Source organism: Choloepus didactylus, chromosome 1, assembly GCF_015220235.1.
Source record: "Choloepus didactylus isolate mChoDid1 chromosome 1, mChoDid1.pri, whole genome shotgun sequence".
NCBI lineage: Eukaryota > Metazoa > Chordata > Mammalia > Pilosa > Megalonychidae > Choloepus > Choloepus didactylus.
This window is the reverse complement of record NC_051307.1, coordinates 204,839,220-204,852,534: the sequence shown is the minus strand read 5'-3', so window position 1 is coordinate 204,852,534 and position 13,315 is coordinate 204,839,220. Positions and strand designations below refer to the sequence as shown.

At 58.1% G+C, this 13,315-nt stretch overlaps 1 protein-coding gene across 2 annotated transcripts in view; it reads left to right on the top strand.

Annotated features, from left to right (window-relative positions):
- POC1A (POC1 centriolar protein A) overlaps positions 1 to 5,229 on the top strand; it is a 111,125-nt gene extending 105,896 nt beyond the window's left edge. For both annotated transcript variants that reach the window (XM_037797615.1, XM_037797620.1), the window contains one exon: positions 3,604 to 5,229. In XM_037797615.1, coding sequence (XP_037653543.1) covers positions 3,604 to 3,699 — 96 coding nt within the window. In that variant the 3' untranslated portion in view covers positions 3,700 to 5,229. The remainder of the gene's footprint in view (positions 1 to 3,603) is intronic.
- The last annotated feature ends 8,086 nt before the right edge of the window (positions 5,230 to 13,315 follow it).

The following is a 13,315-nucleotide window of genomic DNA, read 5'->3' as shown; positions in this document are numbered from 1 at the left end:
GCCCTTGAATAAAATGAGAAAGTTGAAACTGTTGGGTGGGAGAGTGTGGGACTTAGGAAGATTGTGGAGGTGTTTGCCTTTGAAGTGCCCCATCTCACCCTCTAGGGCAGCTGTGGCCTTGTCTCTGGCCTGGGCAGGATGGACTCTGTGTAGCAGGAGAATTCCCCAGGCTGGACCCGGAACATGAGGCGAGGCGAGCACCGAGCAGCCTGCATGGCTGGGCCCTGCTGGGTGGTGCCTCCCAGGCCCATCCCAGGCTCCCTGTACACGGCACTGGGCAGCAGGAGGAACAGCCAGGGCCTCTGCCCTTTGGACGCTGAGTCAGCACATATTTACTGAGCACCTACTATGCGCCTGACACTGGTGTAGGGGTGTGTGCTTGCCTACATCACTCTGAACTGACAGAAGTAAAAGTCACTGTTGGACACAATGGTCCTGCTGGCGTCACCCCATACTATGCAGAGTTCAGAGGCAATTCCCCAATGTCACATGCATCCTGGAAGAAAGCAGGGGCATCCTACTGGAATGCAGACCCCCGCTGTATGTCTGATAAATGTCCAGCTGTGGCAGCCCTCCCTGTGTGGTGTGAATACCAACAGTGGATTCAGTCCCAGGCACTGAGACTTGATAGCAGGTGACATGACATTGAGAATTCCCAAGTCCTTGATTCTGTACGAAGAATGGGTGAGGAGGCATCGTTGAAATGTGGCCTTTTTCCTTTGCAGGACCAAAGAGAGGCCATTTCTTGGATTGATACAATGCGTGATGGGAAACTTGTCCTTGCCAGGGATGGCCCTCCCTCACCACACATAACATGCACCATCCCAGATGCTCTCTTCCCTCTGCCACAGGCACTGGCTGCTCCGGGCCCGTAGCCTAGGCTGAGTCCCTGCAGGGTGGCCTGCCCCCAAGCCTGTCTCACTGCTGGCTCCAAGCACACCTGACCTTTGCCATTTGAATGCCCCCTGATGGGGGCCTTTCCAGCACCAGGAAAACCCTTTCCTTGGCAGAGGGAAGGCACATCAGCAAAATTGGAGAACAGGATTTCCAGGTTTCACTATCATGAAGGATACCCATTTTCCATGAAAAATGAGAACGCATGCTTTTATTGGAGTGGGATTATTACAAAAAGTCTGTGAACCAGAAAATACCAGACAACGTTCTAGTGAACAAGCAGAAATCCAAAGTCATCCTCCCCTCCCTAGCCCGTCCTCTCAGCTCAAAGGCCACAGGGATAGGGGGCAAGGGGTTGTTGGGCGGATCAGACATGGTTGGGAAGAGCCTGGTGGATTTATCCCCGGGTGGTAGGACACCACCCAGCACCTTGGCAGAGCACACGTGGGGCAGAGGGGCAGGGTGTTCAGGAGAAGCGGAGACCAAGCCCATAGATGACATGACTCTTCCGGAAGCTTGGCTGGGAGAGGGAGAAGCTGGAGAGCAGCAGGGAAGGAGATGCAGGTTTGAGGGGTGTTTCTTTTTTTAGGTCTGTTTGTTCATAGTACTCTCTGAGGTATCTTCTCAAAGCTCCAGAGGGATGGACCCTGTCCTGGGCCAGCACCCTCCTTTTGGTTGGCTGGTTGTGAAATAGGTGATGCTTTTCTGTAAAAAACGAATTTCATTTCCACAGAGTTAACAGCCACATTCCTGCTGAGCTGAAGTGGGGGGCCGCGTGGAGCCAGGCAGGGGCCTCATGCGGTGTGCCACCCCCCTGGTGTGGGCGTGGGCCCCAGCAGAGGCTCCACAGGGGCCAAGGCTGCCTGTGGTCATGAACGCACTTTGTCCATTTGTTTTCTGGGACCACCACCTCAACTTTGGAAATTGGGTCCCTGTGAAAAGTTTGTTTAAAAAAAAGAGGAAAAGCAGCAGGCCTGGCTCCCCCACTGTGGCCTTGAGTTCGGGGCCGTCGGAAAAAGTCTGATGAAAAATGACGTTGGAGCTTGGCTTGGTGTGAGTTTCGCAGCGGCCAGTGGAAACTTCCAGGAATGCTGCTCCAGGCCAGCCGGGGGCTGTTTCCGCTGCCCCTTTTATGAGATGCAGACCCCCTCCCTGGCTGGACTCTTTCAGCCCAGCTCAGCCTCTAAGGGTTCAGTTCGTATTCCGTGGGCAGAGACTCTTCCAGCTCTGTCCTGTGGCCTGGGGTGCGACACCTCCAAGCCCCGGGCAGCTTGTTGAGGGGCTGGCTGCCGGCCGGAGCAGCTCCATGAGCAGCTGACATCCGTGCTGGATGCTGTGAGGATTTATAGCAGACTTAGAGGGGAAATTCCCTCCAGAATGTTCCAGTGTTTTATTGAATGTATGAAAGGAAAGTTTTCTTTCCACTGGACCAAAGCCCAGAGCCTTCACAGAGCCTTGGGGAAGGTGGCAAGACCTCTTGGGGAAGCCCATGGTCAAGTGGGTGAAGTTAATAGAAAGTGTTCCTTCTTAATCTGATCCTTTAGGCTACACAGCACAGGAACCCAACCTGCTTGTTCACAGTGGATTTACCCAGTGCCCGGTGTGGGCCTGACAGGCTACAGGCACTCAGTGCTTGAGGAAAATGCTGAGCTTGGTTGTAATGGCTAACATGGGTCAAGCTGAAGGAGTGCCAGGGTGGGTGTGTGATTGGTGGGGCAAGCCTGTGGTGGGAGTACCTGAGGGCAGTGGGCCGGCCCCTCTACAGGGAAGGTGGGGACCAGTGCCCAGCACATAGGCTCCCAGACACCACTGCCCTTCTGCCAATGTTCTGTCCAAAGCCAAAGGAGTTGGGCAGGTGTTTGCAGCCTCATCTGGGAGCCAAGTCGGCCACCTGGGCCCTGGCCCATGAAGCACTTGCAGCCCCCATTGTGCTAGAAACAAGGGCTCAGCTCAGAAAGGCAGTTTGACGATAAGCATGGCTGTAATGGGCAATGTGGGTCAAGCTGAAGGAGTGCTGGGCACCATGCCGAGTCATTTCCCATAGTCCTCAGAACTGCTAGGAGCAAGGCCTTATCTTCCCACCTACAGAGACAGCAGGCTCAGAGACCAGAGTTGTCACTTGCCGGTGATCACCCTGGGGCTATTCAGAGCCTCCGAGCCTCACCCACAGAGGGCACATCTTCTGCAACAGCCTTTATTGAACTCGGAGAGGCAGTGGCCTTCCTGGGTGCAGGGACTCAGCTCTAGCCTGGGAGGCCCCTCCATGTATAGAGGTGAAGGGCCTGAGTGGTGGGACAGCCCCAGGTGGAGCACCTTCATTTGTGGGTGCAGTTTTCTGGAATGGGAATGCTTGGTTTTACGGGATCTGACGGAATTGTTTATGGACAGAGCCTGGCCCAAAGGAGGAAGCTGGCTCTGCTCCAGGATGCCACAGTCTAATTGCCAGACCACCAGGGCTAGGGACTCCTGGCCCCTGGGATGTCTTGGGGAATGGCCACGGGCTGTGGAACCTACTGCCTACTTCCCCTCACTGTGTCTTCCACCTTCCACTGACATCAGAGACAAACCATCTGGGGCCAGGAGGGGTGGACATAGGGCAAGGGTTGTCCCAACAGCCACTGAGACAGCTGAGCAGGGCCTGGCTGGAGGGGATCCATCCCCAGGGCAGCCCCTCCTTCCTCTGAGCCTGACCCACCATTTATCTTGCAGACAGTCTCCATCCTGGAGCAGCGGTTGACCCTGACGGAAGACAAGCTGAAGCAGTGTCTGGAAAACCAGCAGCTAATCATGCAGAGAAAAACATGATCAGGGGAGCAAGAATCAAGAGCTCAGTTAGTTGGGGGGGAGGGGTGGCAGGCCGGGGATTTGTACTGTGGGACCTGGGTGAATAAATAAATGGGATTCAGCTGAATGGGCCTCACATCCACACCCAAGGCCCAGGGGTCATGCGGTCGGCCTCTACCTTGCTGTTTGTGCCAGGCGGCCCTCTGTCTGGAAGCTTGAGGCCCAGCTGTCAGGACCACAGTTATTTACATGTAAAGGAGCTACTTCAAAACATATGCCACCTCAGAGCCTGAAGATTGCAATTCCCGCCCTGGGGGAGGTGGCCCCAAGCCGCCTTGATTGCACTCAACTTAGTGGAGTTTTCTCTACCTGGTGGCCATATTGCTGGCTTCCCAGCCTGGACACAGCTTAGGGGATGACTGTTTATGGGATGGATGAACCAGGAGTTTTCTCTCAGTCCAAGAGAAGACCCAAAGTGGACCCATCTGAGTCAGGTTTGTCTAGGAACAAACCCTCTTTGGGGTGGGTGGTGGCCTTGCAGTGGCCTTGATTTCTGCTCTGTGTGTGTTCGCTGTGGCCTGTGCTTCCTACCCCTTCATGTGTGAGGGCACAAGAATCCAGAAACTAAAACTGACTTTGTGGAGCTCATCAAAGAAATGGCTTGTTCTTGCTGTGACCTAATCAGTCCTCCTGGCCCCAACGTCCATAAAGGGAGAAGGAAAATGGTGACTTGGGAGTGTCCTGGATGCTGACGTTTGCATTCGTTTGGGGTGTTGGGAGAGCAAGGCAGCCAGAGCCCCTGCAGCCCCTGCACACCACCCACATCCGTCTGGCTCTCCTGCTGGGTCCAGAGGCCCTGGGTCCCATGCTTCCATTTGCCCACGAGGGCTTCCATAGAATCCTTCCTCCAGTTGTGCTGGAGAAGCCAGAGGGAGTGTTTCTCAGATGTCTGGGGACCATCTGTGCCTTCAGCCTTTAGCTTCCTGGGCCGGGCCAGCCAGGGGGTTATTATCCTCAAACACACCTGCACTGCCCCAGTGCCAGGTGGTTATGGGGGTGCACAACCCACCCACCCCACCCCCCACACATGTACCTTTCCTTGTAGGATGATATCAGCATGTCCTGGGACATCCCAGGGATGTCAGTGCTGGCCTCAGCCCAACATGGGCTCTCCAGGTGGAGCAGGCAGGAGCCGTGGCCAGACATGGATAGGCCCACACCTCTCAGCCCTGTGGGCTGCGGGGAGGGCTTGACTAGGGTGGCCCAGGCCAGCTCTCCGAGGTGTTCCCCAAGCACTCACACCAGCCTTACTGACAGAAGGTATCACGTGTGTGGAGCCACCAGCCAGGCCTGGGATCTGGGGAAAGGATGGTTCTTGGAGAGCTGGACATGGCTTTAAAACAACACAGAAGATTACCAGGGGGTGGGTGGTGGGGAGTTACTACTTAATGGAGGTGGAGTTTCAATTTGGAATGATGAAAAAGTTTTGGAAATAGTGATGGTTTCACATCATTGTGGATACACTGAATTATATGCTTAAAAATTGTTAAAATGGTAAACTTTAAGTTATGTGTATTTTACCACAATAAAAAAAATCAGAAAAGGAAAAAAACAGACCCACCCCCATCCAAGCCTGGGGCTCCATGTGTATCACTGCCATGCAGGGCTGCGGAGGGGCCGAGACTAGTGTGGGCCAAAACAAGTTCCCCTGCTTGCTTGTGTGGGGCATGACCTGGACCTCGCTGCTCTAAGTGCAGATCTGGGGCCCAGTTGCTCCTGGGGGCAGGGGGCCGGACATCCCAGGGAGCACCGGACACTCGGAAGCCTGCCTGTCTAGCCTCCACATCCCCATCCCTCTGAAGACACAGCAGGACCCCTGAGTGGGCAACACTGGTGGCTCGGCAAGCAGAAGTGGGTGTGGGGGGCCTCACTAGCTGGTGGGGGGTGTGGGCCTTGGGCTTAGATGGCTTGGCAGACAAGGCTGCCATCAGGGCCTGCCTCCTTGTGTGTGTCAGGGATGGGGCCACACGGGGGCCTAGTGGGCTTGTCCACAATAACACTCCTTGCAGCCCTACCTTGTAGTTTGGGCAGTCACCCATCCCCTACTTGGCTGCCAGGCACAAAAGCGGCCCTCTTAGAAAGGCAAAGGCCTCGGCTCAGTCTGTCTCTCCTGCTTTTGGATTTTGGTGACTGAGCTCCCAGAAAGCCAAATCGCAGGCATCTCTGTTTTGGGTAGGAAGATGAGGTTAGGTCAGGGGGGTGTTAGGAAGTGCATCTCAGCAGCAATCCCTGCGCCTCCTTCACCTCCACCACCCCTCTAAGCCCTAATTTTCCTAACACGTGAAATAAACAAGCGTCTGTGGTTTACATTGCGATCCCGCACCTACACTTTGCCAGATTCTCCGGGTTCGAGATGAACCTGTGCTTCCTGCCAGAAGCTGAGGGGGGTAGGCCAGGTGGGCCCGGATGACCCAGGAAGAAGCGGCCGAGTCCAACCCCAGCCCATGGCAAGCCCACCTGCCCTTCATGCCTGGACTGCCACTCCCAGGAGCACCAGACAGGCCAGGTGGCGATGGGGCCCCAGAGGCTCAGGTGCCACTGGCCAGCCACCTGAGGAATCTCTTTCTTCCCACCCAGCCCGCTCCTCACTCCTCTGGTCCATGGCCTGCTTGCCACGGCTTCCTGACTGCTCCGGGGAGCAGCCTCCCAGAGGTCAGAGCAGTGGAGATGGGGGCAGCGGGAGTCAGGGGCCTCTGGAGCCCACTGCCCGAGTTCAAATCCCGGCTCTGCCACCTAGTAGCTCCGTGACTTTGGATGAGTTCTAACTTCTCTGTGCTTCTGCTTCTACCCAGTACCTGCCCCGTGGGGCTGTGAATGCGCACAGGGTCCTCTGGGGGCAGTGCCTGGTGTGGTCAGCGTGTGACTGCTGATGTTACCCCCACCCCCTGCCAACCTCGGGGCAGACCTCCGGCAGGTCATGCCCCTCCCTGGACCTTGGCCCCTGTGTCAGCAGGGGTGGGTATCTGCTGGTCCCAGGGCCCCCTGGCTCTGAAATTCAAGTAGCCAGAGTTGGCATCTCTCGATGCCATGGCCCCCGCCATGGGCATCTCTCACAGTGGTGAGGAGGGAGTTGGGCCACAGGCAAGGAGGCCCAGGACAGCCCCTCCCCACCCGAGGAACAGAGCAGGCCAAGGCCGCCACTAGCGCCAGCCCAGGCTTGGGGGTGGGCGTTTGTGACTGCCCGGAATCCCGGAAACCCAGCCCACTGAGCAAGCAAGAGCAGGGTGAGTCACACTGGCCCTGTTGTCCCGGCTCCCTGTCATTAACCTCATCTTCTTCCTAAACGATTTGCTCAAGATGGGCCCCCGATGGCTCCAGCCTTAACTGTGTGTGTAGCCATTTAAAGGGGACAGGAATCCACCCTGTGGTCCTCTCCTCACCCCATTCCACCCCAGCCTGCTGAGGAGGCAATTATGTTTGCCCAAGGACAGTGGCAGGCTGCTGGGGGCCTGGAGTGCTGGGGCATGGCTCCACTCACTGCCCAGGGCCTTGCCCCGTTGCCTGGCAGGCTCCCGCCCACCCCAGCCAGCCTGCGCTGGCACCCTGGGCTTGCTGGCTCAGCCCCTTCCAGGAAGTGTCTCTCTAGAGCCTTCCCCCCTGCCTCTCTAACCCTGAGTACTCAGGGTGCGGGGCCCCCATGGCTGTGCTCAAGATGAGACTGGAGCCAGCCCAGAGAGCTCGCAGTGAAGCCATTAGAAAGCTTTGCTGCCAGCCCTCTTCTGCTGGGAGCTGCCATGAGGAAACACACGCCCAAGAACCTATTTACAGAGCAAGGCCAGGGCGTGTTTTCACTTCAGGTGAGCCACCTAGAGCCCCATCTGCCTGGGGTGCTTCCTGTGGCAGGACCCCCACCCCCAACTGCCCTCTATCCTTCCACCCGTAAGAAGTCTGAGCCCTGGGACAAGGAACCTTGGCAGGAGAGGAAGTCATGTTGGACAGCTTCGCTTTCTCAGCCCTTAGCTTCTCCTTCAGGCACAACGGCATGTTCCTGAAGACAGGACAGTAGGCAGAGCCCGGCTCCCAGGAGCTGGGGTCTGCGCTGAGCAGTGTCACTCGGCCACACAGACTGACTTCAGCTCCTGTTGCCTCCATCCTGCACGAGGCAGCACCTGGACCTAGCTTTAAAGTTTAGACTGACTTCCAGGGCCCTGGGTACCCTGAGCCCCTGGGATCCACGTTCATCTAGACCATGCTGTTTTCCTGGTCCCAGGCCTGCTGAGGGCATGTGCCCTGCACCTGCTCTGCTCAATGGTCCTTTTTTCCAGACCTCTGCCCCCTACCCCTAGGCCTCCCCAGGCTTTTCCCTGCAGGCCTTGAGGCCCTGGGCCCAGTCTGGGACCTGGCCTTGATCAGCTGGTTCTCTCTAGAACCATCCAGCTCCTCCAGAATCTCCTCCAGTGCCCCCACCCCACCTCTGTGCCGTGATCCCTCAAACTCTGAACCTAGCCAGAGCCACCCCAGAGACATGGCCTCATGCTGCAAGTTTGGGATGGGAGTGCAGATCACACACCCTGGGGCCAGCACCTCCCCCACCCCCCAGCTCAGGTTCCAGAATCTTCCTCCCATGACATCTGTTCCTGGATGCTTTCTGCAGAAGCCTCTGAAACTTGGAGCAGGAGAAGCAGTGCAATTAGTCCTCCCTAACCCTCCAGGTGACAGCACACATGTGGCTGTACCTGCTAACTGGAAACAGAAGGTATTTTCTGTCGCAGAGTCAGGGTTGGATCCTGCTCCCCTGGCAGCTGTGTGCCAGGAAACGGGGCCACTTATGAGGCCACACAAGGATGCCTACAGCCTTTGAGGGGTGTCCTGAAGTCTCCTGTCTGGGGGTGCACTGATCAAGCCTCACCGCCGTAGGCCCTTCTGGTGGAGGTTGGGAGCCTTAGCCTGGGACTGGTCGGGAGCGCGCCCCCAAGGAGCCAGGACCTCCTGAGCTGTTGCTTGCTGGCCTCCCCACCTCTGCCGTTGCGCCACCCCATCTGTCCCTGCACAGAAGCCAGAGTCCAAGATGTAAGATTAAAAAATAAGAAATAAGAAAAAGATAAATTGTAAGCTAGCTTATGCGACTCCCTGCTCAACCCCCTTGAGTGGCTCCCCATCCTCCTTCAAGTACAGGCCACATGCTCACCACAGCAGCAAGGCCCTGTCCGTCCGGCCTGGTCCCCACCCCGTCTCCTACAGCCCTCCCTCATACCCTTCCAGCCACACCGGCCTCACCTTTCCTCAAATACACCAGGTACATTCCAGCCCCAGCACCAGGAACACTCTGGCTTCACTTCTCTGTGCTCAGCTTCTTCATCCATAGCGTGGGGCAAAAGCAGGAGTGGCCCTGTAGGGCTGCTGGGAAGCGTTGCTGAAACAATTCATGCAAAGCTCTAAGATCAGGCTTTGTCCCTGCTGGGTTCCAATCCACGGCCTGGGGAGGTAGGTGGGTTTGGGGGGTGAAGGGCTAGACCCCCAGCATTGGGGTCATGTGGGCCACCAGTTGGCTGCCAGGCCCACTCTAGGCCCTGCTGGCTGGGCCAGCCTGGGGCTCACCGGCGCCCCAGGGAGGGAGCTCACTGCACCTCAAGAGGCCCTCAGCCTCCACTCCCTACCCTCACGGGTCTCTCACTGGACCCTCCCACTCATATGCCAACATGTCCCTGCACGGCCCCATCAGACCAGGAGAGAGGCAGGGGAGCCAACCCACATGCTGGGCCTCCCTGCCCACCCACCAGCAGAGAGGGGCAAAGGTGGGTGGCAGGGCTGGTGGGGTAGCGGGAAGCCAGGCTGGATGGGAACCAGCATCCTGCTGCATGTGGAGCGGCTTTCTCCTTCCTCCAAGGGCCCGCCCACCCACCTGGTTCCATCCTGCCCCCTTTTAGGCTCAGAACCCCAGGATTTGGGGTTTTTTTCTGCATGAAGGAGATAAGTGGGCCTTCTAAGGGGCCTCTCCCACTGCTCCCCCAAAACAGCCTCCAGCCTGGAGGCCTCTTGCAGGGACTTTGGAGCCTGTTGCCAATCTCGTGGGGGGTGGACACTGGGACTTCTGGGGATAAAGTCTTCCCCTCCTTCCCCCCTCTTCCCCTCCCTTCCTCCGCCCTTTCTCCCCCCTCCACAAACACATGTTTCCAATCCCCTCTCAGGCCTCGTCTCCCCCTTCCCAGCCCCTTCCCATTTCCTCTCCGAGGCATCCACTCGCATGTGGGACTCATTAGGAGACCCTCGGGGCTCGTAACCCTACCCTGGCCTGGGCTTGGGGAAGGGGCCCTGTCCGCAGCCCCCAAGCTGAGACCCAGCAGCCTCCCTGTGCCTGGCCTCTGTCTGGCCCTGTGCAGCCGGTCATGGCCGAGAACGGGCTGACGCTGGTGGGAGGGAGCGTGGCCAGGCATGGCTGGGCATCCCGGCTCCTCTCCTTCCTCTCCAGTCTGCTTTCTGTGGCACTCGTTTGATCACCTTCCCCAGGCCAGGCCAGCACAGCTTCTGATCCCGCAGGGGGCACAGGAAGGGGGTGGGATTCTGAGCGACTAACTTGACGACCATCAGCTTCACATCTGAAAACTGAGAAGGGCTGCCCAGAGAAAAGGGTGTGGTGTGTCGAACCGCCATTTGAGCAACACAAGACCACCTTCTCCCCCGAGGTGCACACCAGGGGCCTGGGTGCCAGGGGATGATAGTGAAGGTTATGCAAAAAAACAAAACAAAACAAAAAAACTGGCGCTTTGGTCACCAGAGTTTGGGAAATACCAGGATGAACAAAGTAAAAGCAGCCACTTCCCTGCCAGGCTCTCCGGAGCCTTCAACCCATTTGTGTGCAGCATGGCTGGGGCCGCAGAGTTCACAATGTTTCCCAAACATCTGACCATGTGGCCCCTTCTATCAAGGTGTGCCTGGCCTAGTGTTCTAGAACACCCACTTTGGGAAATGCTGTAGGAAGAGCCCTGAGGAGGGATGGGCCACAGCTGTCTGATGGGACGAGCTCCCTGAGAGTCAGGGCAGGGGTTGTCTTCTGGGTCTGAGCAAAGGGTGGGAATTGAATGGGGGTGGCAGGCTAAGAAAGTGTAGGCAGGAGCCGGCAGGGGACTGGGGTGGCCCAGGCTTGGAGACAGGACCACACTTGAGCCAGGCCAGGGCTCTGGTGACTCTGATTCCTCGCCGCCCTGGTGTTTCTTCCTTATGGGAGGGGCGGCAGGTGGGTGGGCAAGTGTGGGCACAGTCAGAGGCCTGAGGCCATGGGCAGGGCCTTGCCCCACGGATGGGACCTGCACAGACAGGCCCAGGGGACTGGGAGAGTCCCTGCTACCGCCCCCACCACACTATCAGCCTCAGGATGGGGCAGCTGCCTGCTCTAAGTTCAGAAGAGCTCCTCTGTCTCTCTTTTCCCTCCCTGTTGGGGCCAGTCTCTCTGCTCAGAAGCCCACTCTGACCACACTCCCTGGCTCAGCTGCTCACAGGTCCCCTTCCCATCCCTCTGCTCCAGGAAGCCTTCCCACACTCCCTGCCTGTCCCCAGGGCCTTCTCTCCACTGTTCCGGCACAAGGAGGGCTGAGCAGCGGGACAGATGCCTGGCCCTGGACTGGGCCCTTTACATGGCTTGTTTCCTCCTGCCTCATAGCAGTCTTGCATATATACTACTCCCCCGTTTTACAGAGAAGGAAACAGGCCTGAAGAAGGGAGGTCAGTGATGGAGTCAGGACTGGAACCAGGTCCCTTGGTCAGGCTTCACCCTACCATCTTCACCCCACCCCACCTCACCCCTGCCCGCTCCCAGCAGACATGGCACACTCACAGCTCGATCTTCTGCCAGCCGGCTCTGAGGCCCACATAAAGCTGCCCCTGTCACCAGGGTGCCCAGCACCCAGCACAGGGCCTGGCGGGGAGGTCAGCACTGGACACTGTCTGGCATGGATGGTCCAGACCAAGGCCACTCCTGCTGCCTGCAGTGGGTGGGAGTGATCTGGAGGGTTCCGTGCCCAGCCCCTCAGGCCAAAGAGGCCCTTCCCTTTGATGGGTTCCAATGCAGAACCTGCCTGGCTGCCTGTACCCCTGGGAGTTAGGATAGGCAGAGGTATTGCTCTATTTTCTAGATGCAGAGATTGAGGCCTAAGGGCTGGGGTACCACAGACAGCAGAGCTGTGCCCCCCCACCCTCCAGCTCCCCAGGACTCCAGCCTCCCATGCCCCCATGCAGCTCCCTCCTGCTTGGGGGCTCCATGGCTGGGGAATCCAGGCACTTTCCAGCCTGAGTTCTTGGGCCTGGCCTGTAGTTCTGGGGTGGTTACTGCTTCAGGGTCTCCAGGAAAGACTCTAGCTACAACCAAACTGCCCTCTCGACACCCCCCATCCTGCCAGCCCTTGTTCCGAGCTTCCTCTAGGGCTCAGGTCTGGAGGTGGGGTTGGGGGACTGCAGAGCCATGCCTAGGGGCAGGGAGGTGGGCACAGGTGCCTCAGGCAGAGCTGGCCCCTGGGCCACCCTATCCCTGCCTCAGAGAGCCCCACTCTGAGGGTCAGAGTTCATTAGACACTCCTTTGCTCTCCTAAAGACCCTAGTCGGCAGGAAGGAGTCTTCTATATCTGGGGGCACATATCCCCTGGCAAGAGGAGGGCTGGGTGGGGTCTGCTGGGGCCAGGCCAGGAAAGGGAGTCCCCACACTGCTTTCTGGTGCCACCACAGGCACCTGCCTGCCTGGGAACACCCCAGATCCAGCTCCAGGCAGCATTCGGACAGCTGAGCCCATGGGAGATGGCGCTGAGCTTGAAACCTGGGATGGGGCTGGGCTGTGAGGCCCCAAGCCAGCAACCCCACACCTGGGCCAAGCCAGCTGGTTCCCAGCCTTCGTCATAGTCACCGTCACTGTCACCATCAATGCCTTGTAGGAGGAATTCCTGAAAAACGGGGCTGTGTGGGATGGTAGGGAGGGGAGTAGACAAGCCCGGGTGGCAGGCAGATGGGAATCGGGTGATTAGGCCTAGCAGCTACAGAGAGACCTGCCCCCAACTCCCCAGCCCTTGTCCCACCAAGGCAGACCCAGCCCAGGCTCCTGGCACTTCCACCTGCCAGGTGCCCTGGGAATCCCCAGCCACCCCCTTCCTCCCAGCTGGCTTCATTGTCAGGAGCCTGACACTTGCCAGCTCTCCCAATAAAAAAAAACACAGGCAAGACAGAACCAGGGCCAGGCTCCCACCCAACTCCATAACCACTCCTTATCCTTGCTCTGACCAGGAATGCTGTCCCAGATACCCTCCTGCACCCCAGCCTCCATTCAAACCATAAGGGCCTCTAGGCCCTTCCTGGCAGAGGTGGCCTTTAGAAGGATCAGAACCTTCAAGCAGGAGGCCAAGAGGGACACGGTGGCCCCGAGGGACAAAGCCCCAGCTTCCATCATGCAAGGCCCAGATGGCTCTGGTGTGTTGTGTAAGGGGGAGGGGAGGCCAGCCCAGGATGAAGATTCTGGGGAGGGGGATGCAAAAGGAGAGAGCTCTAGCCCTGGCCACTGGCTTTGGGAGCAGGGAACCTGGCCTGACCGGGTTTATCTGAGCCCTTTCCCTCTTTCTGCCTGCTTCCGTGGCCCAAGGAAATCAGATCCAGCCCGCCT